Source organism: Delphinapterus leucas, chromosome 20 (assembly GCF_059928025.1).
Source record: "Delphinapterus leucas isolate spDelLeu-1000000601 "Yukka" chromosome 20, BTC_Dleu_Yukka2, whole genome shotgun sequence".
Taxonomy (NCBI): Eukaryota; Metazoa; Chordata; class Mammalia; order Artiodactyla; family Monodontidae; genus Delphinapterus; species Delphinapterus leucas.
This window is the reverse complement of record NC_143148.1, coordinates 6,431,826-6,458,117: the sequence shown is the minus strand read 5'-3', so window position 1 is coordinate 6,458,117 and position 26,292 is coordinate 6,431,826. Positions and strand designations below refer to the sequence as shown.

Here is a 26,292-nt window from a genome sequence, read left to right as displayed (position 1 = left end):
CACCAGGGAAGTCCCTCCTCTTAGTGTGTTTCAATGGGTCTCCTTCCTTCTTAATGGTTGCATAACATTCCATACTATAGTTGTACCCTGACTTATGTAGTGTGTTTCAAATTGGAGTATTTTGGGATAGTTTTAATTATAATAATGCTGGGTTGAGCTTCCTTGTACATTCACCTTCGCTGATTGTGTTCACGCAAGCAGTATTTACTGAGCATATACTCTGTGCCAGCAGTTATTCTGGTTCCTGGGGACACTGTGCTCAGCAAAGCAGACAAAAATTTCTTCATACAGCCTCTTGTTCTAGTGGGTGGAGACTGTGAATACAAAAATAAAGATATAAAATATATAGTTTGTTAGATGTTGGTAAGTACTACAGAGAAAAATAAAAGCAGGGAAGAGGGTATTTAAATCAATGCCACCATTCAGCCATTTAACAATCATTTAATAAATATATTTTATAATTCCTATGTGCCTGCAACTTACTGTTATGCATCGGAAGGTCAAAAAACATCTTTGTTACACCACCAGACTGTATGAGAAAGTAACAGACCTGTATTTATTTCAGAGTCACCTTGCAACTAATAATGAACAGAAAGTAGAACTCTATTCTCAGTATATTTTCAAGGTAAACCAAGCAGTCACCCATGATTATTTTTCACATCTAATATTTTAGGCAGTATCGACTTGCTTTGTCGCACTTTGTGCTTTTTCAAAGCAAAAGCTCTGCATTAAAAATACAAGACCGAGAGAAATGTACATTGAAAAGGAAAAAAGCAGAAACGTCATGTGGAGAACCTGGGAACAAGAAAGAATATCGTGGGGATTGTCTGAGTCATAGTGTACCTTCAAATAAAATAAATATTTAAAATAAATAAAATAAACTTTAAAAAATTTAAATAATAAATAAATAAAATTTATAAAAAGATTTAAATAAAATTTTAAAAAAAGAGCAGGGAAGAGGGATAGGGAGTTACTGGTTTCCTCCACTCTCAGGGACCCCGGGGGTTATAATATTAGGAAGATTCCACATGAACATGACATTTGAACAAAATCCTAAAGGAGATGGTGGATTGATCCATGTAGCTACTTGGAGGTAGTGAGTCCTAGGCAGAGCAAATGGGCAGGTCAGTTAGGCAAGGGGCATGCTTAGAATGTTCTAGCGGGGGAACCCTTTTGACTGGAGCTGAATGAGCAGGGGGACAAGGGCAGGTAATGAGGTCGGGGAGATAATAGGACTAGGATGACATAGGACCTTAAAGATCAGTGTAGGACTTTGGTGTTTACCTTGAGTGAGATGGGAACCATTATACTTGAAGGCAAGTTCCTAAAAGCGGAATTGACCCCAACTTCTAAATCAGACCCCCAAAGTGTGATTTGTTCCTCAGCCCTGAGCCCAAATCTTACCTCAGTCCTGACCCCTACCCCAACTCTATTTTTGTCCCATAGTTTGGCCCATAATAGACATTATTGCTGCCTACTCGAACATTCATTCCTTCTGTCTTTCCATCAGAGCCCCAATTTTGTTTGGATAATCTTTTACCCTCATCATGATTGTAAACTTTACTGCACCAAGCAGAGAAGCCATTTCTGCCTGCCAGCGATTGGTTTAGAAATGAACATGTGATGCAGTTCTGTCCAATGAGGAATGAGGGGAAGACCACTGGGGCACTTCTCGGAAAGGCTTTCTTATTTCCAAAAAGAGATGCCGGAAGAATTCTCTTTTCTTCTTCTTCAAGATGGTGCCCCTTCTGGATGTAAACTCTGGAATGGTGGAAGCCTTCCTGGGACTGGGGAGAGAAGTGGCTGGTGGACCAAGCCAAAACACCGCAGATGGTCAAGCAGAGAGATGGAGTGACATAACAAGATTTGTGTTTTCTAGCTGCTATACTAAGGGGATTTTAAGGGGATGTGGAGACATGAGGAAACTATTGTTATTGTTCAGATGAGAGATGATGACTTGGATAAAGCCATTGGGGAGGTGGAGATGGTTATAAGTGGATGGATTCAAGATGCATTTAGGATAATCAACAGGGCTTGGTGATGGATTGAACGGAAGTTGTGGTGAGGGAGACAGATGTTAAGGCTTCAAGGTCTCTTGCTTGATGGATGGTGGTACCATTCATTGAGAAGATACGGCTGGATATGATCAAGTGCCTATGAGAGAGTGAAAAAGACCTCACTCTTTTTTAACAGAATGCTGAGGAGGCAGGGGCTGAAGAGAGAATCCAGGGACTTCATGCATAATTCTAACTCCAATCCTTACTTTGACACGATTCTCAACACCAATCTTTTTTTTTAATAATACAATTATTTTATTATAAGCCTGAATAGCACATGACACATATTCCAAAACTAAACAATGTTGTATGGGAAACGGAATAAATAAGCATATTGAAAGATGGTAATCTATCTTCTCATCCACCACTAACGATGGTAAAGGATACAGTCAAATTATAGAAATTTAAAAAGGTAACACGTAGGTTTCACTTTGAATTCTGACCAAGCTTGGTATCTGATGGTAGAAGACACATATACTAAAGGCTCAACACCAATATTGATGCAAGCATGAGTTTTAACCCGAAACCTTAAGTCGTACCCAATCCTAACCCTGAATTCTGCTATAACCTTGACCAATTCTAAACTTTTACATCAACTTGGAATCTAGTTCCTACCAAGTTCCTGCCTCCAAATATCAACTCAGGCTAGATTCCACCCCTCCATCAACCTTAACCCTGACTCTTGACTCAAACCCTGGATCCCTAACCATAACCCAAACTCAACCTTGACCCAAACACTGAATGTCACCATAGCCTCTGTCCCAAACCTGACCACATGCGCCAATCACACCAGTCTCAACACTGACTCCAGTCCCGGCCCTACTCTCACCTACAGCCCGATTTCTACATGAAATCCCATCCCATTTCCATGCCAAACTCTTTCCCTCACCCCACCTTCACTTTTCCAACTCCATGCGCCACCCGACTCCGTACTTCCTTTCACACACTAAAATAAAGTTCACCACTTAACACCCTACAGTTGACCCCACACTGACTAAATTCAAGTGAAGTCCCCAAAACTTCGGAGACACTTACTCTCATCAAATCCCAAATCAGACCCCAGAATTCGGATCCCGACCCGCACTAATTCCACACTGGGACCCCGGCCATGAGGTGTGTCAACCCTCTCGACTTGGGCTCCCAAATCAAGTAGGGACAGATGCTAGGCCACTCGACCTCACAGCACCGTGAGCCAGCAATCTGTATCTTTCCCTCCTGGCTTCCCAAAGAGAGGAATTTTGGCAAGACTTCCAATCTGTTATCTGTTGTCCAAATCTTCTTTCCTGGATTCTCTCTTCAGCCCTCTGCCTCCTCAGCATACTGTTAAAAAGAGGAAAGCAGCTACACTACCCTGGAGCCCTGCTATCCACTCCTAAATCACCAGACTGTCTCTTCTGCTGTGCTTGGCATATATGTCTTTTTTTTTTTAAGAGTTAATTTTTAAAAATTAATTAATTTACTTATGGCTGTGTTGGGTCTTCCTTTCTGTGCGAGGGCTTTCTCTAGTTGAGGCAAGTGGGGGGCCACTCTTCATCGCAGTGCACGGGCCTCTCACTATCGCGGCCTCTCTTGTCGCGGAGCACAAGCTCCAGACGCGCAGGCTCGGTAGTTGTGGCGCACGGGCCTAGTTGCTCCGCGGCATGTGGGATCTTCCCAGACCAGGGCTTTAACCCGTGTCCCCTGCATTGGCAGGCAGATTCTCAACCCCTGCGCCACCAGGGAAGCCCTAAGATTTAATTTTTTATTTATTTTGGCTGCGTTGGGTTTTTGTTGCTGCGCGCAGACTTTCTCTAGTTGTGGCGAGAAGGGGCTACTCTTTATTGCGGTGCTCCTGCTTCTCGTTGCAGTGGCTTCTCTTTGTTGTGGAGCATGGACTCTAGGAGCGTGGGCTTCAGTAGTTGTGGCGTGTGGGCTCAGTAGTTTTGGCGCACAGGCTTAGTTACTCCGCAGCATGTGGGATCTTCCTGGACCAGGGATAGAACCAGGGACCAGGGATAGAATCTGCGTTGGCAGGCAGATTCTTATCCACTGTGCCACCAGGGAAGTCTGGCATATCTGTCTTTCTGTTGTTGTGGGGTTTTTTTGGTCGTGTTGGGTCTTAGTTGCAGCAGGCAGGCTCCTTAGTTGTGCCATGCATGTGGGATCTAGTTCCCGGGCCAGGGATCAAGCCTGGGCCCCCTGCATTGGGAGTGTGGAGTCTTAACCATTGCACCACCAGGAAAGTCCCTGTCCTTCTGTGTTCTTGACTATTTAATCTGACTTTATTGCTAAACACTTGTCTTCACAAGCAGAGGAAATGTGTCTGGTGTTCAAAGATGTTTTTATAAGCACCCAGCCCAAACCAGGGAGTGTAGGAGGTACTTAAATAAATACTAGTTTGCAAACCACTGTCATCCACAGATCAGTCAACAACCCAGTCATTCCTTGTTCCCTGAGCCATTCAGCCACAGGGCGTGATGGGAAGAACTTGACTTCACAAGTCAGACAAACCCAGGTTTGACCAACCCTAGGTGCCCTCCTCGTGATCTCAGGTAAGTGATTTAATTTTTCCAAGCCTCACTTTGCCCCTCTCTAAAGTGGAGGAAAGCAAAATCTACTTCTCAAGGCAAGTGAAAGAATTAAATAATATTGGCTGCCTTACCTCATCCTACCAGGAATGAAGCAGCTTCCATTTCTTACGCATCTACTATGTGATGTGTCGGATGCTCTGCAAACCACATCTCTATTCGTCTCATGGGACCAAGCGAGGACTGTCTTCCCCATTTTATAGATGAAAAAAGGGAAGTTTAAAAGAAGTTAGAACCCTCGTGCAAAATCAACAGCCAAGGAGGCAGAAGGGTCAGAATTCGAATGCTGAGGATCGCCCATAGTCTAACCATTGTACAAACCCACAATCTGAGAAGGAAGTTTCCCTGGGACACTGTCACATATGCTCAGAATCTCTTTTGGCTAAAAATGAACTCGGAACCCCATAGGCTTGTTATTAATGATGCATGCCCCCACGTTGACGAGAGCCCCAAATCCCCAGTCCTCTCGTGCCCTTTGGGTTTGGTCCCGTTCCTAAGTCCCACCCAGACACCCAGCTTCATACTTCCTTTGCACACGGACTTATGTCCTGATCCTTTGCCAGATGACTCATCTTCCAGCTCATGATCACACCTGAGAACTGGTATCTTGCTGCCCTGCAGCGGCTGTCCCTTTCTCTAAGGGACCAATCGTAAGCAAAGGGGGTGGGGCTTCCATGAAGGGGACAAATCCAAGGGGAGCCGTGAGGACTGAAGTTGCAGCCAATAGGAAAGAGAGTGTTATATCTATGGCAAATCTCAAGATGTGTCACGTTGGGGTTGGGGAGCTCACTGAGGGAGCATTGAAGTCAATGGCGCCATTCCGTGGCCAGCTGGGAAGACAGCACTGCTCCCCAAGGAACCAATCATAGGAGAAAGCAATCATGCTAGGGCACCCAGTCAGGACTCGAAGAAAAATAGCTGACTACCTGATCATCGGTAAAGTCAGCACAAATTCCAGGCACTGACACTGAGAAATAGGGCAGGGAGCTTGCGCACCCTCTAGACTCAGACTCTTTCCTTCATGGACTTATCCTCTCACTCCCTTTAATCCCCACCTTGTCCCTGCACCCCACCCTGCAGACAAGCGTTTCCAAGAAAACAACAAGGACAATTCAATTATTCTGATTCCTGTGCTGTGTAACCTGCAGGGAGAGTGTGCCTTCTCTGAACCTGCTTCCCACTCTGTAGAGGTAGGGGTGCTGACTCTTGGGGATCACCCCACTGCCAAGCCTCCAGTCTCTACAGGGCGAATGAGGGAAGAAGAGAGTTTCAGAAGTCACTCACCTGGCATGTATCAGCCCCACTGCTTTCATTTGCACAGACCATAGTATCTGTGACTTGCCCAGGGTAGGCATCTTCACATTGCTTCTGAGGAATAATTTCTACTTCTGTGCAGTTGAGGGTGTCAGGAAAATTCTCTGAGGGGGCAGAGGTTGCAAGTTCCCAGAGACAGCAACACTTTCCCCTCCATCCCTGTCTGTAGCTAACCTCCCTTCTGTGTATCCACAGCTGCACAGGGTTTTCTGACACACTTCACAGGGCACATCACTTCTCACCACATGAAACAAAGCCATGGCCCCTGCTGTTTCTTTTTCTCCACCTAAAGCAGGACCTTTGGACCTTACCTTTCGTTTCTTGCCCTGAGTTATTTTCAAATTAAGGTGTCCCCTTGGGACACCTCTGACCCTTTCTAATCTTTCCATTCCCAGACCACCAGGTCTTCAATCTCAGCTAAATCCTACTTCTTCCAAATATCACCTCTTCCTAGAAGCCTTCCCTGACTATTCTAATGAAAACAACACATCTCGGGACTTCCCTGGCAGTCCGGTAGTTAAGACTTCTTCCAATGCAGAGGGTGTGGGTTTGATCCCTGGTCGGGGAGCTAAGATCCCACGTGCCTCAGGGCCAAAAAAAACCAAAACATAAAGTAACAACTTCAATAAAGACTTTCAAAAAAATGGTCCATATCAAAAAAAAAATCTTAAAAAAACCCCAAAACACCACATCTCCATCACTCCCTATTCTCTTCCCCCCATGATATTCCATTATAGCACTTGACTGTACCTAATATTTCATTTTATATGTATTTGTTTATTGTCTATTTCCCCACCTAGCATGCAACTCCATAAGGCTTTGTACACTACAGTACCTGGGGGCATATCAGATGCTCACAAAATAAGTGTTGAATTGGTGATTGACAGTGGAATTAATCTTTCTTATTAACCTTTGAAGAATAGACTTGAGAGGGAAAAAATTCTATCTGGTACCTCTATGTGCCAGAAGGTACAGGCCCACAATCTCATTTAACCCTCACAACAGCTCTTTGAAGGAGGAATGCTTTCATTCTTTCATCCATGCATGCTTTCAACAAATGTTTATTGAACACATACCATATACCAGTCACCACCCTGGGCACTAGGAACACACAATGAAGCAAATAGATATAACCTGAGCCCTCATGGAGCTTAAAAGTCTATTGGATAATTATCCCAGTTTTGTAGAGGAGGAAAGTGAGGACAAGAGGTGGGAAGGGACTTGCCCAGAGAAAAGGGGCAGAGCCATGGTTTGAAATGACCTGCCTGATTCATGAGCAGCTAGGTTTCCACAGCATCCCATTGTCTTCTTAGGAGTCACAGGCAGGGACCTGAATCGTGACTTTGCTTTCCTGACGAACCACATCACCTCTTGAAGCTGAGCCCCGGTTTTTTCACTGTGAAGCAGAGCAAGGGGCTACCTGAACTCTGAAGCCCCAGAGGGAGGACGTCCATGGAGGTCCAGACTTGTGGGTCCAGAGCGAGGAGGGAGCTGGGGACCTAGACTGTGAGTCCTGGAGGAGGAAAGGCCTGGACTCCTGGGTGTGAGGGGATCTGGGGCGAGGAATCTTGGGTTCAGGAGGGAGAAGAGGGAGCCTGTTTTCCTGGGCCACCGAGGAGCCCACGTATCCTAAGTCTGTTGTGAAGACTACGTAAAATCCTGTACCCATAAAAGGTCTCATAACTCTCCACCTTATAGGAGGGATGCATTCATCCATCCACTCATTCATTCATCCATCCACTTTTTTGAGCCCTGTTAGCAATCTGTTCATTTGCTTCCTTTCTCCCACCACTCCTGTTAATATTCTGGTCTTTAAGGTTTCTAACATGGACCACTCGTGAACTTCAACATCACAATCACTTCCCTTTCTTTATCTACTCTACAGGCAAAGCTTTGCCAATGGCTTGGGGTCCACTGGGCCAACCAGCTTCTCCTCTCCCTCCCACTATCTTGGGGGCTGGTGACAGAGCTCCAGCTTGAGATGGTGCACTTCTGGCCAACTTGAGGGCAGTGATCTGCCAGGTTGATGGGCTTCACTTTGGGCCCCAGGGATGCCCGTTCACATGGTCAAATGAGCATCAGATCATGGTTGTGGTCCTTGTTGCTGCTGTTGTAGCAGGGGTGTGGGATGGACTGAGCCACAGCCGTTTCTTGTTCTGACCCATCCTTATTCTGCAGACCGTGATCTCCCAGGCAGACTGTGTATTTCCTGTAATGATGGGGGTAGTTCGGGAGCCAGGCAGGGATAAGGGCTCCCAGCCCCCTCCTCTCTAAGACCCAGGAGTCCAGGTCCCCTCTTCTCTCAGACCTCCATTCTAGGAGACCCAGTCCCCAGCTCTCACCTCCTGAGGCAAAGCCCCTGCCCCCTCTTGCCCCAGGCTCCAGCCCACCTCTGCCCCCGGAATCCACTCACAGTTTTTTACAGTGGGCTGCTGTGAGGACACAGTTGTCATCTATGAGAACATCCCCACATATTAGCTGGACACCCTGGAAAAAGGCCGTCTGCCAGGGCTGGTAATGGGGCCTGCACTCCTGGCCCTCCAGCACCTCGGTCTCCTGTGCTCTCAAGTGTCCTGCAGCAGGAGAGAGAGGGTTGGATCACCATCCACTGGGTCAGTGCAGGGGCCAGGAAAACCACTGTGGTTTCAAACGGATACACACACACACACACACACACCCTCCGGTGTTTGCCTCCCAGCTTGCACATGCTGCTACACAGATACACATGTACACTCATGGAAGCCCATGAGTCATCACACACAGAGTCACACACCTGAGCATGTGTCCACATGCCCCGTATACTCCTGTGTGTATCTGTGCCCCTAAGCAGGCAGTCCTGCTGGCTTAGTGCACTCATGCCATACCAGCAGAACTCAACACATTCCTACCTGCTGCCGCGTGCCCCATGCCTCCAGCCATGCCTCAGAAGCTCCCACACGTAATTGCGTGCTTCCCATCTCCCCACATGCCACCACATGCACCCTCTTAGCCACCACCATGGAATTCCCACAGGCTCAGGTGCTCCACGGATGACTTCCGGGCCCCCCCTCCGCCCCCCACCTGCCCGGGATTCCAACAGCAAGAGCGGGAACATCTAGATCCAGACTGCAGCAGCTGTGGGATGTCCCATGGTGGGGTCCGGGAGACAGGGAGGACAGGGCTGAGATCCTAGGGATCTTGGGATTGGGGAGGAAGCAGAGCTTCTGGAGCAGTTCTTCTGGGTCCCGCTGGAGGAAGGGGCTGGGGACCCAGATCCTTGGCTCTGAAGAACGGGATGGGGCCCCAGATTCCTGAATCTGAGGAGCTGGGAGCTCAGGGGCTGGATTCCTACATTCCAAGGAATCCCCAGACGCCCGGGTCTGAAGGGAAAGGGAACTGGGAGCTGGGACGTCTCAGTCTTGGAGAGCAGGGGCTGGGGTGCGGATTCTTGGGCCTCAAAGGAGGAAGGGATCTGAGGCTGAGGTCCTGGGCCCTGGAGGAGGGGGCTCAGGGGCCTGATGCCTGTGTCTGAGAACTTTGGCCTCTCACCTTACAGAACTCAGGGGGCGGGGTTACCTACTGATTCGGATCCAGAGGAAGAGCACCCCGTACTTCAGCTCTGCCTGCCTGGTACAAGATTCTGGAGCCTCTTAACTGGGACCACCAGTCTCCTAATCCAACCCCTCCCACTTGGGGGCCGGCGGAGCAGCAGGGAACTGGAACCCTGGTTATGAGTGAGGAGAGGCTCAGGGGCTGAACGGAGAATCTTGAGGGAGGCGGGGTTGGAATCTCTAACTTTCTTTTTTAATTGGGGTATAGTTGTTTTACAATATTGTGTTAATTTCTACTGTACAACGAAGTGGAGTTCCCTGTGCTATACGGCAGGTTCTCATTGGTTATCTATTTTATACATATTAGCATATATATGTCAGTCCCAACCTTCCAGTTCATCCCACCACCCTCCCCTCTTCCCCGCTTGGTGTCCATACTTGTAAATTGATACAGCCACTATGGAATCTCTAACTCTTGAGGTCCGGGAGTGAAGGGGCTTACTTCTGGGTCTGAAACAGAAATGGCTGGGGGGCCCGGACATCCTGGTCCGAGCAAAGAGGGGGTGAGGGCCCCTGACTCCTGGAGCTGAGGGAGGATGGGACTGGGGACCTAGACTCCTGGCTCTGAGGGGGGAGGGGGCTGGGGCCCGGGACTGCTGGGTCTGAGGGAGGAGGGGGATGGAGGCCCGGATTTGAGGTCTGAGGGAGGAGGGGCTGGCAGCTATATTCTTAAGTCTTTTTGGAAGGAGTAATTTGGAGCCTGGGTTTTTGTGGGAGTAGGGGGCTGTCAGTAACCTGGAATGGAAGACAAGCCAGTCTTCTTGGTCCTGACTTCTGAGGGCGGATTGGCAGATTCCGGAAAGGCAGGTTTGGGAGGCGCTGTGACCTGGTTTCCCCTTCCCCTGGGGGCGATGGGACCAGCCCAAGCAGAACCCAGGAGCCTTGCTGCAATAGGGCTGATGGAGACAGACTTAGGCAGGACCTACTCGGGGCTTATGGGGAATTGCAACGCGGTGGTGGTTCCCTCTCTGCCCTCCACCGCCCACCCGTTCCCCATCCTTTAGCTCACAAAACAGGCAGTAGGAAGGCGCGGCTCCTCACGTTTAATGTAAAATTCTCCGTCCCTTGGATCGGAGGGGACAGAGAGTCTCTCCCAACTTCTCCCGGTCAGGCCCCCGCCAGGATTCAAACCCTGGACACGCCTAGAACGGGCCAGAGCTGGGCAGAGACACACTGCCTGAGTTCCACGTGGGGGAAGCTACCCTCCCGTGAAGTCACGAGGCTGGATCTATGACGAAGGAGGCGTGGCCACAAGGGGTAGCGTCCAGAGGGGAAATCTCATTGGCCAAAGCTCGGAAGGGAGGAGCTATTCAGTGGATGTCTTTACTGCGGTAGAGCCAAAGGTGATGCCATTCCATGGGGGCTGTGGCAGTTCTGGTGACGTCATAGATATGGGGCCAAGAGGGGCGAAGGTGTCTCTCCTCTCAAGGGGGTGCGGCTCTATAGTTCGCGGGGGCCAGGGTCTGAATATCTGGAAGCTGGGAACTTGAATACCCAGAAGGCGTCTCCAGACCAGCCGAAGCCAAAGGCGGAGACCATTGAGGCTGGAGTCTTGCAAACCCTCCCACCCTGCGCCCACCCTCCTTTCCTCTAAGATGCGAGGTCTCAGTTGTCCTCCATGGTTTTTCGAATCCAGTCCAGGTAGTGGCACACACTAGTATAGACAGCAGGGCGCTGGGGTCTGGAGCAGGGCTCCGAGCCCCCAGACACCACACCTGCCAGGGCCCCATTGCAAACCAGGGGGCCCCCAGAGTCACCCTGTGTGCAGAAGAAGAGCAGAGAAACTGTTAGGCCAGTCTACTCAGGACATGACACAAGGCACTTTCTCCCTCTCAGGAAGCTCCCGCTTCCCTCCTCCTACAATACCCAGGAGTCCAGGTCTCCAGTCCCTCCTCCCTCAGACCCAGGAGTAAAAGCTCATAGCCCCCACCTCCCCCTAGGACCTAGCATTGTGGACAGCTCTTTCCCCAGGACATAGAGCCCAACCCCCAGTCCCCTCCTCCTTTAGATCCAGGAATCCTGGCCCTGGTCCCACCCCCTCCCACGACCCAGGTTTCCCAGCTCCTTCCTTGCTCTGATCCAGGAAGTCTGGGGCCCCAACTCCCTTCTCCCCCAGGACCCTGGAATCCCCGCAGGATACCCATCCCTCTCCTTCCCAGAGGAGGTCTCACCTGGCAGGGGCCCCGGCCGCCCTCCCAAAGGCCGGCACAGAGCGTGCGGTAGAAGATGTGGCCTGGATATGCCCGTTGGCAGACTTTGCGCTCCAGGATGCTAATGGTGGCACACTGCAGCGTGAGTGGGTACTGCACTGTTGGGGAAGGAGGTCCATAAAAGATCAACAGCTGTTTCCATCACACTCACCCCCCCCCACTTCCCTAAGATGGACCCACGGAGCCACAGCATAAGACTCCCAAGACAAAAACAAGAGAAGGTGACAAAGCAACAGAATGACAGCATGGAAGAGAAGCAGATGGATACGATGGGGAGAGGGCCAAAGAGAGAGAGAGAGAGAGACGTAGAGAGTCAAGAGACAAGGAGAGATACGCATATACCTCACCCAGAGAAAAAGAGGGACCTTGGCAGGAGATAGAGACCTCTTAAGGGGAAAGAGATTCTCAGAGGAGGAAATGAAGAAATAGGGAGAAACAGACCCAGAGATATCCAGGGAGAAAGCAGTGAGATAAAGGGGAGGAGACATTTATAGGGAGATGGTCACTGACAGAGACAGAGATACAGATTTAGAGAGACTAGATAGAAATAGAGGGAAAGTGGGGGGAGGGGGCCTTGTAGGGAAACAGCAGCCCTTGGGGTGAACTGCAGTGGACCACAGAACCTGTATCTTGTTTGAAGGGGGCAGCCTCCACTGATTCTGCCCAACAATGGTCATTATTTTAGAAATATGAACCCAGCATTGCCAGTCTTGAATTTTTCAAGCGAATCCAGAAACTTGGCTTTGATGTAAAATCTCTCAGGTTTTAAATGTTGGCAGCAGCAAACGAAGGGTTTTTTTTTTTTTTTCAAGACATTTTGAAAACCAGTACTGCTGTGGGAGGCCAAGTTTGACTAATGGATTTGCTGATTTGTGATTCTGAGTGACGTAGACCTTATTTCAATTCTAAGATGCATATATTTTCACATTTAAACATCTCTGAAGTCAGGATGTGCCTTCCAGTAAATGATGTCATACAAGGATAGATGGGACCTTTTTTCCTTTTCTCGTTTTTAGCGGGTTGTAGAATAATGATGCATCTTATAATTTATAGCATTTAGATCTGATGAAATATATGGATAGATAGATAGAACATAGAGATGAAAAAGCAGAGACAGAAAAAGAGAGGGGATTCAGAGCCCTGGCATGAAACATAGGGTGTGTGTGGTGGACAAGGCTGTACCCTTAGGACTGGATGTGGCCCCCCAGCCTGAGATTAGGCACTGGGTGCCTGGGGAGACGCAGGTCCGGCTGAGTTTGAGGGGCTGCACGGCAGGTCCCAGTAATGCCTTCCTGGGCAGACGAATCAGCATGATGTCATCATTGTGGTCGTGGGCACTGAGGTCCTGGTTGAACCCAGGATGAGGGAAGAAGTCTGTGGCCTGGAACAGCTGCTCTGTACCCTCCCATTTCCAGAGGTGGTGCTCCCCGAGTCGGACCCACAGAAACCTGTTGGGCAGGTCCCAGAGGTCAAGGTGGGATAAGGTGAGGTGTCTTCTCAGCCCCTGTCCTCTTTCTTCTGTCCACCAGGATGCTGTGTGACTCTCCACAAGCCACACACCCTCTCTGGGCCCCTGCTTCCTACTCCATCTCTTTGTCTGCCTCTAACTTTGTACCTCTCCCCAAAAGCTCACACCTCTTCCTAGCCCCATGTCAAGTAAACCACCTTCCTCTCTGCCCCACCTGGAGCCTTAGTGGTGACCTGAGTCCCCTGGAACCATGGAGACAGGTGGAGGCTCCACCTACCACCCAAACACAGACCCCCCGCCCCCGCCCTCACAGGTCTGGTGGTTTCCGTAGGGAGTGGCTCTCTGTGTTTCGGTGTGTGTGTATGGAAGGGGTGGGATATGGAAAAACCCCAAGTTGGGGTCATCTGTAGGCTCAGGCTTTTCCTGTCTGCCAAATCCCTCATCTCTCAATGCCTTTCTTCCTGAGGTCTGGCCTCAAGCCCTCTCACTGCAGTCCCAGTCCAACTCCACTTGTTCTGCTCTGGGTTCATGCCCTGGATAGCTGGGGACCCTCAAGGGGTCTATATGTCCGTCCCCCAGACTCTGACTCTGACATTAGGGACGAGACTAATGACTGAGAACTCAGGGTTTGAGGAGTATGAGGTGTTATTTCTACCTTTTCCCTCTCTGTCACCTTGTTGCCTTGGTTCTGTGTCTGGGAAACCAGTCCCAACCCCACCTCCCAGCCCCAACTTGTCCCTGTTCCTGAATCTCTTGTACCTCCATATTTCGGCTTCTCCCTTTCTTTGTCTTTGGGGCTGAAATCTGAACATTGTTTTCCTAGCCTGATGTACAGGCCTGAGCTAAAAGAGGCTCCAGCATAGAGTGATGCATGATGGGAAATTCTCACACAGCATCCTGTATAGCCTCTGTGCTTCATTCCTAGAGGGAAGAACTTCAAACAGGAGGGATGGCTCCTTTCCCCAGATAATATAAAAAGGATTTCTGCATCAGGTAGATTCTAGAATTCTGTTAGAATGCCCAGAATCTAAGATTCTAGAATTCTAAGATTCTAACACCTTAGGAATCCACGATTTCAGAATTCTATGAGGCTCAAGTTCTAGAATCTTATGAATTCGAGATTCTAACGTTTTCGATTTCTCTGGATCAAAAAGTCTAGGATTTGGGGGACTTCCCTGATGGTCCAGTGGCTAAGACTCCACGCTCACAGTGCAGGGGTCCCAGGTTTGATCCCTGGTCAGGGAACTAGATCCCACGTGCATGCCACAGCTAAGAGTTTGCATGCTGCAACTAAAAAAAAAAAAAAAAAAGATCCCTCATGGTGCAACGAAGATCCCGCATACCTCCTCAACCAAGACCTGGCTCAGCCAAAATTAAATAAGTAAATGTCTAGGATTTTTAAATTATCTGAATGAAATCTAGGAAACAAAGAACCTAGAATTCTAATATTCTGGGATAATAAGGCAAGAATTTCATCATTCTAGAATTCTAGAAATCTTTGATTTTAGAAATGTAAGGATTAGGGTTCCAATAGTTTGAAACTCTTGAATTCTCTTGGTTAAAACTTTGGGGATTTTAGAAATCTTGAATGATAGCATGCTGGGATACTAAATCCACCAGATTCTAGACATGTATGAATAGAAGCTTCTAGAATTCTCTTGGTTCAAGATTCTAGAATTCTACGGATCACAGTATTCTAGGGTACTGTAATTCAGGGATTCTAAGACTGTGATCTTCTGTGCTCAGTGAACCTAGCTAGAACAGTTTGAATCTAAGATTCTAGGGTTGCGCTATCCAGCACAACTATTGAGCACTTGAAATGTGGCTAGTCCAAATTGAGCTATGCCGTACTTGTAAAATACATGTCTGATTTCGAAGGCTTAGTATAAAAAAAAAAGACTAAACTATGTCATTCATAAATATTTAAAAATTGATAATTACATGTTGAAATAATATTTTGAGATGGCAAGTTAAATCTATTATTGAAATTAATTTTACTCATTTCTTTTTTACCTTTTTAATGTGTCTACTAGAAAACTTAAAACTTTCCTCTGTGATTGGGGCTATATTTCCATTGGACAGCGCTGCTCCAGGCTTCTCAGAGTCTACCAGTCTCTGAATCCAGGATTCTACAATTTAGTGAAGCTAATGTAACATCTCCTGGATCCAAGATTTTAGGATTCTACAACTCTGGATTTTTCTGGGTCAGAGTCTAGGCTTCTAAGAGTCTACGTTGCAAATCTTACACTCTTAGCAACAGATTCTTTTGGACGCTAGGATTTGGAGAGTGGGCATTTTGTCATTCTAAAGAGTTGAACTTTGGGGAACAGAAATGGAGGCTCAGCTCTTCCTGCCCACAGCTCCCTCCCTCCTCTTCGAGGCTCCTTGCCCTCTCTCCCTTTCCTGACCTCCAGCCCCCCACCAGAGTGGCCCGCCCAGGTCACTCACGGCTTGCGGCAGTGGGCAGCTGTCAGCAGCCAGCGGTCATTGATGAGGGTCGCCCCGCAGAAGATTTGGGTGAGGAAGAAGAGCCCGACCTGCCAGGGCTGCGAGTTGGGGTGGCATTCCTTGCCCCCGATGGCTCGGGTGTCTGCCCAGCTTTGCCCTGGGGTGGGGGTGAGAGGCAGAAGGGTTGGTGAAGAGCCAGGTTGGGCGGGCTGCGGACAGATGCTGGGATGCCTAGAGGGCAGGAGTGGGCGCCTGGGCGACAAAGAGCATGGTAGAGGGGCGCCGGGGGGCCATGGAGGGGCAGCATGATGGCAGAACGGCAGGAACTTCACCTTCCAGGAGAGAAAGCAGAGCACAGATGAATCCCAGCCTCATGACCTCCAGGGTGCTTTGGTCCTCGAGCCTGCTCTCCAAGTCCGTGCTTCTTTACGGTAAATCATACTATATTCCTCCTCCCTGGGGCCGCCCCGGTGATTAATCTGGGCTGGGAAGTACTCCAGGGGGAGGGGGAAGCGTCCTCCCTGGGGGCCTTGGGAAGGAAGACAGCACAGAGAGACCACTTGTCAGGATGAGCTGGTGGCCTGCAGCATCAGGGAATCCCGCTAAATGGGGGGAGGGGCTCAGGGATCCTGCTAAATGGAGGAGGGGCTCTGGGTTGTATAGTCCTTCTGGGGTTCACCAGAGGGAGGAGCCCAAAGTAACCCTGACTTCTGGTTACAGCATCTACATACAGGATATTCTGTGGCCTGGAGGAGGAAGAGGGAAAGGAGGAAGATCCCTAAAGTGGAGTCCTGGGGTGGAAGCAAGTTTATCTTGAATGTAGCTGCAGTGGGCTGGGACCAAGGCACTGGGCAGGCTGGAGGTTTACATAGAAGGACCTCCCAGAAATCAGGCAAGGAGTGGGAGAAAGAGTCAGGACTCAGAGCAAAAAGGCAAGCAAGAAGGCAGGATGGGGGGAGGCAGGGAAAGAGGGAGAAAGAAAAACAAAACAAAACAGAGAGATAAAGACATTGAAGGATGCAGGATGAGATAAGGAAAGAGAGACAGAAACACTGTCTGGAGTGGCAGAGACTGCAAAGAGAGCTGTACATGTGTACACACCCACAGAACCCTCCCTGCACTGGGGGTTTGGGCCCCTTTCCGTGAGGACAGAGGCCCCTCCTAGCATGGTTGCAGCTGGGTTAACTCATTCTTGTCATAACCTACTTCCTTTTTCACATCCTCACCACTCCAAGGATCCAGGTGCCCAACCTAGGTGGAACTAAGCACTTTTCCCATTCTCTTAATGCCACCATAGCTTGGCTAAGTCCTGAGAACATGGTCTTGTTTTTTTCCACCCATCTCCTCCCCTCCACTGTCCTTCCCATCACCTCATCTTTCCTGCCTCTCCCCCCATCCCTCCTTCTCACCAGATGGGCAGCCCTTGGAGGGCCAAGCCCAGATCTGACTCATCTCTGTGTCCCTCACATCATCCTGTTCAGGGCTGGGATCATTGGGGGGGGGGGGTCTCAGGACATGATAATTGAATGAGTGAATGTCTTTCTCCACATCTTTCTTTTTCCAGTGAACTCCAACTCATTCTTCAAGATCCAACCTAAATGCCCCTTCCTCCAGGAAGCCTTCTCTGATTTCTCCAGGCAGAGTCCATCTTTTCCAGCCTGGGCACTTCCAGGCTTCTTCCACTTTCTGTTGCTGTAAGCCTGGTTATCAGGCTGGGTCTGGGCTCCCCTTGAATGTGTACAACTCACCATGATTTAGTGGTTTGGAGCATGGACTGTGGAACTGGACCATGTGGGTCCAAACCTCAATGCTGGTAATTATTAAGTGTGTGACCTTGCGCAAGTCACTGGACATCTCTCAGTTGCTCCATCTATTAAGTAGCAATAATAACTGGGGTTGTGGGAGGATTATGTGAATTAACACATATGAAGCACTTACAACTGTGGTAGGCATTCAATAAATATGTTTGTCCCTCACCTATAGAGCCCTGCACTGCCACCATCATAATACATATTATCCATGGCTGCAGTTGCCTTATACCCTCTGCAGACTGAGAAGTCCTCGAGACCAGGGACTAAATACCCACTATGTGCTAAGTGCCATACTAACTGCTTTATAGAACTTTTTTTTTTTTTTTTTGAGATACATGGGGCTCTCACTGTTGTGGCCTCTCCTGTTGCGGAGCACAGGCTCCGGACATGCAGGCTCAGTGGCCATGGCTCATGGGCCTAGCCACTCCACGGCATGTGGGATCTTCCCGGACCGGGGCACGAACCCATGTCCCCTGCATCGGCAGGCGGACTCTCAACCACTGCGCCACCAGGGAAGCCCTATAGAACATTTTGATTGCTAACTTTATTGACTGTTTACTCTGTGCCAGGCAGTTGGCTAAACATTTCATGTATGCTTTCTCATTTAATTCTCACAAGAGTCTAACCAATCTCTATTTCATAGTGGGGATAACTGTGGTAGAGAGAGCATTCAAGTTTTTTGCTCAAGTCACACAGTGAGTTACAGAAATATATTTTCTTCCTGGTGAACTCCTACTGATCCTTTAAAACCCCGTGCCTATATCCCCTCACCTGAGAAGCCTTCCCCGATTCCTTCAGGAGGAGTCCTTAGGCCCTCTTGGGGCACCCTATGCCTCCTTCTGTTGCAACACTGATCAATTTGTGTTATTTGTTAATTCAACAATGTGTTAAATGCCTTCTGTGTGTCAAGCATCAGACCAGGTGCTTAGAAAACCACAGTGAATAAATCAGAGTCCCCGCCCACATTGACTGGGTGAGGGGAAGTAGGGGACAGACCATTATGGAGTAAACAGATAAATGAGATCATTTTTGCTATAACATGTGCTGCAAAAGAAATAAACAGAGCAATGGATTAGTGGCCAGGGAGGAGGAGTACAGGGGGACACCCCTTTCGCCAGGGCAATCCTGGAAGGCCTCCTTGAAGAAGTGACCTTTAAATGGAGACCCAAATGACAAGAATGTAAGGCTTCCTGACCTGACTAGCAGCTTCTTGAAGGTAGGGCTCACTCTGATTCATCTCTAAGACCTGGCATAGGACATGGCTCAGTAAACATTTATGATGTGACTAAAGGAATGGGTGAATTACCTTTAAAAATGAATCGAATTTTTGAGCTCCCACCTACTTCGCTTCTGATTCTTGCATAATGAACTCAGCTGATAAGCCTGACTGATGTTTCCTGGGTGTGCTAATAGGAGTGGGGGGATAGTCAGCGGAAGAGAGCTGTGTAGTCTCTGCTCAAAGCCTGTGCCCCGATCTCCTGTGGGCTCTGTGGGGCAGGGACCTTGTGGTCACCACTGTGTTCCCAGCGCCCAGCACCGGGACTGCCATACAACAGGTGCTCAATAAATTGGTGTGGGCTTCCCTGGTGGCCCAATGGTTAAGAATCCACCTGCCAGTGCAGGGGACATGGGTCTGAGCCTTGGTCTGGGAAGATCCCACATGCCACAGAGCAACTACGCCCGTGCGCCACAACTACTGAGCCTGCACTCTAAAGCCTACGTGCCACAACTACTGAGCCCACGAGCCACAACTACTAAAGCCCGCGCGCCTAGAGCCCATGCTCCGCAACAAGAGAAGCCACTGGAATGAGAAGCCTGCGCAACGAAGAGTACCCCCTGCTCACAGCAACTGAAGAAAGCCCACACACAGCAACGAAGACCCAACACAGCCATAAACAAATAAATAAATATTTAAATATTAAAAAAAAAATAAAATAAAATGAAACTGAAATACTGTATTTTAAAATAAATAAATAAATAAGTTGGTGTTTGAAAGGGGAAACAGGGAAGTAGTTAGGACTCCGTGCTCTCACTGCCAAGGGCCCGGGTTTGATCCCTGGTCGGGGAACTAAAATCCCACAAGCCTCGCCAAAAAAAAAAAAAAGGGGAGGGGTGTGCAAGTGGACAAAACAACCTGTGCTGGAAGGAAAACTTCTACTGTGCACGTGTTCTGCTTATGTTGCCACTCCAAAGTCTGGGCTAAGTGGAGACACTGAAACTTCTGTTAGCTTTGCCTGGATTTTGTGTATAATAGCCCCTAGCATGGGAATATCTACACAGGGACAGTTTCAGGGACAGGAAAGAAGCCCTCCTCCCAATTTTCAGGACAAAATTTCAAAGCCAATTTGGGATGGGGGTGGGGATGGAGTTGGACTTAGGGTGTCTGGGTGTTGGATCAGGGAATGAGAATGGAGACGTGGTAGAGCTGGAATTGGAGCCGGTAGTAGGTGAGGAGATGGGGACGGATCTAACAAAGAAACCAAAAAATTTCCTCTAAATTTCAGAGGGCTTCTTTGCATAAACTTAGCAACTGAAGTGGGGTGAGGTCTTCTGGTCTTAGAGGCTGAGATGGATGCAGGGTGAGGTTCCTTGAGTTCCAGTGGCCCCAGGAAGGCACAGAAGGTACCAGATGACTCAGAGACAGCCCAGTTCCTCCTGGAATAGGAGGAACAGGAGTTGGGTAGACTCAGACATGGGAAACAGTGGGAGGGAAGAAGGAAGTGGTTAAGAGGTGCTTCATGGAACTTGACAGGAGGGTGAGGAATGTAATTCTCCCATCAGCCCTGAGGGATGGGGATGGGGATGGTATGGGGGGTTGGGATGGTAGGGTACCCCTGTGCTTTTCTCCCCAGGACACAAAATCCACACATTCCCACCAGGACCTGTTGCCATTTAATCAGAACTCACTACCCACTGTGTTAGTACTTTGCATGACAATTACCATAACAATCTACACACGTTATAGTCTCTTCATAACACGTTTATGAGTACACACTTCATTGTTCCCATTTTCCAGGTGAGGAAACTGAGGCTCAGAGAAGACGCTTGGCTTGCCCAAGGTCACACATCAGGGAGTGGTGGAGGAAGCCAGGTTGGGTGATTGATAACTTCTCTCAGAGACTAGTGACCACCGGCTTCCTCGTTTCTCATGAACAAAATTTTGCCACCACGTTCTGCATCTTGGCTTCAATGCGGGCAGAGAGCAGCAGTGGGCAGGAGGCATGAGGGAAGACAAGAGATGTTAATAGGTGTGGATGGGTGACAGAAGTTTGAGTGGGGCAGGGGGAGAGTCCAGCTTTCTGCGGGGGAAGGAGGGGAGGAAGGAGGAAGAGGGCAGATGGTGAAGCAGCTGCAGGGCCTTTGGGTCACTTGGAGCCGATGGTTTTCTCTATCCAGTCGCGGTATTTGCAGATCTCAGTGTAGACAGCTGGATGCTGAGCAGAGCCGCAGGGGTAAACGCCCCATGAAAGGATGCCCTGAAGGGTCTCGTCACAGACCAGAGGGCCACCTGAGTCACTCTGGGGGTGGGAGGAAGGAGAGATCAAATAAATACACCAGTGGAAAGGCTGCCACTTGGGGGCTGGGGTAGTGATGGGGAAGGGAGGTGTTGGGTAGGGTTGGAGCTGGGTTGGGGTTGGGGGTGGGGTGGGGTTGTGATGGAGTTGGACTTGGGGTTTGGGGGCATTGGGTGGGGGATGAGAATGGAGAGTCGATGGAGCTGGGATTGTAGTTCTTGGTAGGTGAGGGATGGAGCTGGATCTAGAGATAGGGCTGAGGTAGGGGATTAGGCACGGCTTGAGGATGGGAATGTGGTTGAGGATGGGGTGGGAAGGGGGTTAGGGCTGGGGATTGGCTTGAAAGTAGACTTGGGGACAGGGTTGGGCATGAGAAGGTGGACCCAAGGAGGTAGAGTTGGACATGGGGTTGATGTTGGGGTAGGAATGGGATAATGCTGGACGTGGGGATGAAATTGGGCTGGGAGTGGCTATGGGGTTGGGGATGTCTGTTTTCCCATAACCTCCCTATGCTGCTCCCATGAGTCAGAGACCCTCTCTGGCCAGTTCCTACCAGGCAGGGGTCCTGACCCTTGCTGAGTCCTGCACATATCATGTTGTTGGTGACCACGCCAGGATAGAAGACGTCACACTCTTCAGGGCTCAGGATAGAGACACGGGAGCAACTCAGGCGCTTGTTGTACTTCACTGATGGGAGAAAACATCAGGTAATCCTGGGGTCCGGCCCCCAATCCTCCAGGATCCAGGAGCCCAGATACCCAGACTGTTCCCAACACAGGCCTCAGGCTCCCAAATGCCCCTCCCTCAGGCCCAGGAGTCCAGGCCCCTCGTCCTCCTTCCCCAAGATACAGGCCCCAGGGCCCCCAGCTCTTGCCTCTTCGGGAGGCTGTGGTGCCCCAGCCGGCGACCTGGCACTGGTCTCCGGGCTGGGCACAGCGATAGGGCAGGCGTAGAGGATGGATTCGAGGCCCCAGCACAACGGGCCAGGTCAGATGCAGCAGCATGAGGTCATGCTCATCTGTTCGCCTGGGCAGGTTGGGGCCCGAGCCCTTGTACTTGGGGTGGATAATAGGAAGAGAGGTCCTGCGGATCTGCTCTCCCTGGAGAAGCAGCAGGTGGTCATCCCCAACTCGAGCCCACAGAGGCCTGGGGAGGGAAGAGTCTTATGGATGCAAAGCCTTCACTGAGACTGGAACTGAAGCCTGAGTCCCTGGGAAGGAGGGTACAGGCAGTGGGGTGGGGATAGACACTTGGGTCCTGGCAGGGGAGGGGCCTGGGGGCTGGGACTCCTGGGTCTGAGGGAGGAGGGGCTGGAGGCCTAGTTCTTGGATCTGATGGAGGAGAGGGCTGGGGACCCAGACTCCTGGGTCTGAGGGAGGAGTGGGTAGGGGAGAAGGGAGCTGGAGACCTGATCTGGGGGGACATGGGGAACCACGATCAGGTGTTTGGGTCCCTAAGTTCTGCAGGAATTGAGGGCAGAGGGTCTACCTTGGTAAACCTACCCTTTTCTTCCTCCCTCAGTGGGGACCCATGAGATGAACAATTTCTTTTAGTTCTGAAGTCCTAACCACACCAGATCCTGGCTTCTGTCTGCTGCAAACAACTATCTACACCTAAATGGAACCCTAGCAGAATCAGCTGGTCAGTGGCTCTGGATGGGCCCAGAAACTCTGAGAAAGACCACACTGCCCCCTCGTGGCCACAGCACAAGCCCACCTCTCCTCCTACAGGAAGCCCTCCAGGACCCACCCCACATCGAGCTGTTAGTTCCATACCCTCAAGTACCCCAGTCCTTCCCGCCCCCTCCCCGGGGCCTGCCTCCACAGCCCCTCCGTAGCGTCCCTAAGCAGCTCTCCCTACTTATTGTTCCCGCAGTGCGCAGCCGTGAGCACCCAACTCCTGTCCACCAGGACGCCGGCGCAGTGGAACCAGAAGCCATTGAAGAGGGACACCTGCCAGGGCTGCGACCTGTAAGGGCAAGGGGCGCCGGAGGCCACGGAGCGCGAGTGCGTGTCGTTTCCGGGGAGCAGCAGAGCCTCCGCGACTGGAGAAAGGAAGGAGGTGGAGATCAGAGCAGGCAGGACAGCAGGGCAAGCACTGGGTGTGGGATCCGAGTGGGGCCATGGGACGGGGCTTCGGGGGGGCACAGCCTGAACCCGAGAGTGTATGTGGAAATTGGGGATCCTGAAGGAACTGAATGGAAGTGGGCGGAGAAGAACGGCGTGAAAGGGCAAGGAGGCGGGGTTAAGAATGGAGTAAGGAGACCTAACAGGTTGCGTCTGGAGGAGCAGGGACGCTGCAGAGAACTTGAAGAGGTCAGGAACGCAACAAGGCGGGGCAGAAGGGGGCGGGACTAAGGTGGGCGGGGCGGAAAGGGGCGGGGATAGAAAGCAGCTCCTGGTGGGTGAAAGTAGTGGTGGGAATAACGCAACTCGCCGGAAGAAGGGGTGAGGGCAGAGGGCTCTTAAGGCAAGACTTGGGGTAAAATCGGGCGAAGTAAGAAGGGGCGGGGAAAGGACGCGGCGAGGAGAAAGGGGGAGTACGGATCTCGGAAGAGTGAAGGGGGCGGGATACCTAGGGCGGAGCTAGAAGAGGGGCGGGTCTGACTTGGGGCGGGACTTCTCCGGATCTGTGGGTGAGTGCTGGGGTCCCAAGGGGAGGAGAAGTGTGCGGGGCTCGGTGATAAGAGCCCACTCTGCCATCGCCCCCGGTGTCCGGCGCCTCCCGCCGAGCCCTGTCCCCGGCCTCACCCCAGAGTTGCGCCATCAGTAGCGCCAGCAGAAGGTTCTCGAGGCCCCAAGGGCCGGAGGCGGCGGAGAGGTGGAGGTGTGAGGGTCTCATGGCCAGGACCTAGGCTGGGGGGGTGGGGGTGGGCGGGGGACGGTTCAAAACACTTGCCGGGTCAGAGACCCCAGCCCTTGCCGGGTCAGAGACCCCAGCCTGCCACGCCCGTCCGCCCATCCTGGGCCACCCCAGCCCGCGGGGACCCGTTTAACTTGCGGCCGACAAACGCAGGGGTGGGCAGACGGGCGATCAGGGCCTGAACAGGCGTAATGGGCGCAAATACCCTAATGACGCCGCTCTGGCGTCCTGCTCTCCCTACGCCCGAGGGGAGCGCTCTCCTGGCCGGGGCTGTCCCGGCTGCCAGCCTCTCAGCGCTTCGGGTTTCGCCTACCTTCACAGGTGGGCTGGGGATTCGAGGCTCCGAAGTGCGTCCCGTAGATAAGGAAACTAAGGCTGGAACAAGTCTCCTGCCCGCTACCCGAGAGTCCCCACCTGTGCTCTCTCGACCCACCCCAACCAAGGTGAGGTGCATGCCGCTCACCTGGGAGTCGTGGAGGGGAAGTGCCTCAGTCCTGCCGTGTGGGCCGCCGGAATCCTCTGCCCAGGGACCCCTTTCAGGCCCTCCCTTTTAACCCCGAAGAGCCCTTTTCCCCACCCTCCCCCCAGGGATTTACCTCCTCCCTTTCCCTCTCCCTAATTATACCCTGGGTGAGGCTGGCACCCAACCTGGGCCCCAGATTCCTGCTCTGGGAGGGGCCCGGGAATACAGGCTTCTCCCAGTGCCCGAAACACCCTTTTTAGAGATGGATTTCATGGAGATTCCCCAGGTCCCTGTTCCAAGAAGTCTTCGCAGATGGGGAAAGAGGGTGCCACATTCCCAGGGGCCGCGGGGGTCGCGGGGATAGTGTCGGAGACCGATGGTTGTAAGCGAGAGAGAGGAAAATAAACAAACAGGGACGTGCACGCCTAGAGTGGCATAATGAGAAAAGCCAGAATGCTGACCCTGAAAGAGGGAGGCAGAGAGATAAGGTAGATCGAAGGAAAGAGTAGGAACAAGAGATGCACACAAACAAGGGAAAGAAAACACAGAGAGGGAAGAGGAAGATGCAGACCCAGAGGGATGCTCTGTGCTTGAGCCCTCATCCACGGCCAGAGCAGCGTCGTGTGTCCCAGCAACTAGCCCATGTGTGGTCACTTCACATACTTCCTGCCCTCTTCATGTCTCCAGGTGACACACAGGCCCGTGAATCACAGGAGACCAAAAGCTACAAGGGGCATCAGTGTCACTTCAGCCAGCTCCCTCATTTCAGGTGAGGAATGGGAGGCTCAGAGAGGGCAGTGACTGACAGGAGGTCACACAGCAAGTCTATTTAACAACCCAGAGGCCCAGTTCCAGCTCTGGGCTCTTAACTGCTCATGCCCACTACCTCCCCTGCAAGGTGAGCAGAACATCAGAAGAGACCCCGAGCTCTGGACTATTTGTGAAGCATCTTCTCCAGCGAGGAGTCAGTTAACTCTAGAGGTTGTCCAGCACAGCGCCGTTCAGTTGAACTTTCCGCCGTGATGGAAATGCTCCGTTTGTGCTATCCAACGCAGTAGCCACCAGCCACGTGTGGCTATAGAGCTTTTGATATGTGGTGAGTGCAACTGAGGAATTACATTTATTTTTTTTAATTAAAAAAATTTTTTTTATATTTTTAACATCGTTATTGGAGTTTAGTTACTTTACAATGGTGTGTTAGTTTCTACTGTATAACAAAGTGAATCGGCTATACATATACATATATCCCCATATCCATTCCCTCTTGCGTCTCCCTCCCACCCTCCCTATACCACCCCTCTAGATGAAGAATTACATTTCTGATTTTAGGCAGTTTTAATTTAAATAGCCATGTATGGTTAGTGGCTACTGTACTGACCTGCTCAGGTCTTGATGAACTACCTATTACCTATTGCAGAGGTTGGAAAGAAAACAATGATAGCTCCCTTTTATTGGGTCTTAGCTGTGTGCAGGCTGACTGACTTTGTGTACTATCATACTTTAGCATGCACGATTTTACAGATAAGGAAAGGATTCTTTTTTAAAAAAAATTATTTATTTTTGGCTGCATTGGGTCTTCATTACACCAGGGCTCGAACGCAGGCTTGAACCCGTACCCCCTGCATTGGCAGACAGATTCTTAACCACTGCGCCACCAGGGAAGTCCCAAGGAATGGAGCCTTAATCAAGGTAGTATTGCTTGTCAGTTAAGAAATCACCTTGCTTCAGATTCCTTGCTTTTCTACTTGCTGGCTCTGTGATCGTGAACGGGTGACTTCGTTTCTCTGTGCCTCAGTTTCCTCAGCTGCAAAATGGGTATAATAATAATAGTACCAACCTTGTAGGGTTTTGTGAAGATTACGTCAGTCGATACATTTAAAAGCCCTTGGACCAGGGTCTGGCACGTAGTAAGCATTCAAAAGATTCATTTGTTTAGTAAATATTTACTGAAACCTTGGTGTGTGCCAGGAATTGTGTTTGAGACTGG

General features: G+C 50.5%; 3 protein-coding genes and 1 long non-coding RNA gene across 6 annotated transcripts; 1 reads left to right on the top strand and 3 right to left on the bottom strand.

The window, feature by feature from the left end:
* Positions 1-320: 320 nt before the first annotated feature.
* Positions 321-10,458, bottom strand: LOC149744576 (kallikrein-8-like). The gene is given in 4 exon segments (XM_089902217.1): positions 321-6,042; positions 7,885-8,147; positions 8,352-8,511; positions 8,999-10,458. Coding segments are annotated over 4 exon segments (642 nt in total). The 5' UTR covers positions 9,069-10,458; the 3' UTR covers positions 321-5,893.
* LOC149744575 (uncharacterized) lies at positions 4,455-26,287 on the top strand. 2 transcript variants are annotated; one of them, XR_016390848.1, is made up of 5 exons: positions 4,455-4,588; positions 4,712-16,085; positions 17,219-24,285; positions 24,993-25,401; positions 25,895-26,287. It is a non-coding gene; the product is annotated as an uncharacterized LOC149744575 (long non-coding RNA). The 2 variants fall into 2 exon arrangements; XR_016390847.1 differs by having other exon boundaries at positions 4,712-24,285.
* LOC111181106 (kallikrein-9) lies at positions 10,553-18,460 on the bottom strand. Its single transcript, XM_022586186.3, has 5 exons — positions 15,987-18,460; positions 15,655-15,811; positions 12,921-13,186; positions 11,700-11,836; positions 10,553-11,286 (listed from the first exon to the last, which is right to left on the bottom strand). Exons 1-5 carry the CDS (start codon positions 16,027-16,029, stop codon positions 11,134-11,136), a joined length of 756 nt encoding a protein of 251 aa, XP_022441894.2. The 5' UTR covers positions 16,030-18,460; the 3' UTR covers positions 10,553-11,133.
* On the bottom strand, positions 20,345-24,412 carry KLK10 (kallikrein related peptidase 10). 2 transcript variants are annotated; one of them, XM_022584888.3, is made up of 6 exons: positions 24,306-24,412; positions 23,731-23,835; positions 22,841-23,024; positions 21,855-22,126; positions 21,534-21,667; positions 20,345-20,983 (listed from the first exon to the last, which is right to left on the bottom strand). In XM_022584888.3, the coding sequence occupies exons 2-6, from the start codon at positions 23,819-23,821 to the stop codon at positions 20,831-20,833; spliced, it is 834 nt and encodes a 277-aa protein (XP_022440596.1). In that variant the 5' UTR covers positions 23,822-23,835; positions 24,306-24,412; the 3' UTR covers positions 20,345-20,830. The 2 variants fall into 2 exon arrangements, with proteins under 2 accessions (XP_022440596.1, XP_030617192.1); XM_030761332.2 differs by lacking the exon at positions 24,306-24,412 and adding an exon at positions 24,156-24,293.
* Positions 26,288-26,292: the final 5 nt, after the last annotated feature.

Excerpts from the sequence above, each read along its gene's own strand:
- LOC111181106 (XM_022586186.3), bottom strand. The coding sequence starts at position 16,029 with ATGAGGCTGGGATTCATCTGTGCTCTGCTTTCTCTCCTGGAAG. Across the intron at positions 15,812-15,986 it reads TCTGCTTTCTCTCCTGGAAG|GGCAAAGCTGGGCAGACACC; the intron begins GTGAAGTTCCTG and ends CCCCCACCCCAG. Across the intron at positions 13,187-15,654 it reads GCTGCCCACTGCCGCAAGCC|GTTTCTGTGGGTCCGACTCG; the intron begins GTGAGTGACCTG and ends CCTGCCCAACAG.
- KLK10 (XM_022584888.3), bottom strand. The coding sequence starts at position 23,821 with ATGAGACCCTCACACCTCCACCTCTCCGCCGCCTCCGGCCCTTGGGGC. Across the intron at positions 22,127-22,840 it reads GCGCACTGCGGGAACAATAA|GCCTCTGTGGGCTCGAGTTG; the intron begins GTAGGGAGAGCT and ends TTCCCTCCCCAG. Across the intron at positions 21,668-21,854 it reads CACCACAGCCTCCCGAAGAG|TGAAGTACAACAAGCGCCTG; the intron begins GCAAGAGCTGGG and ends TTCTCCCATCAG.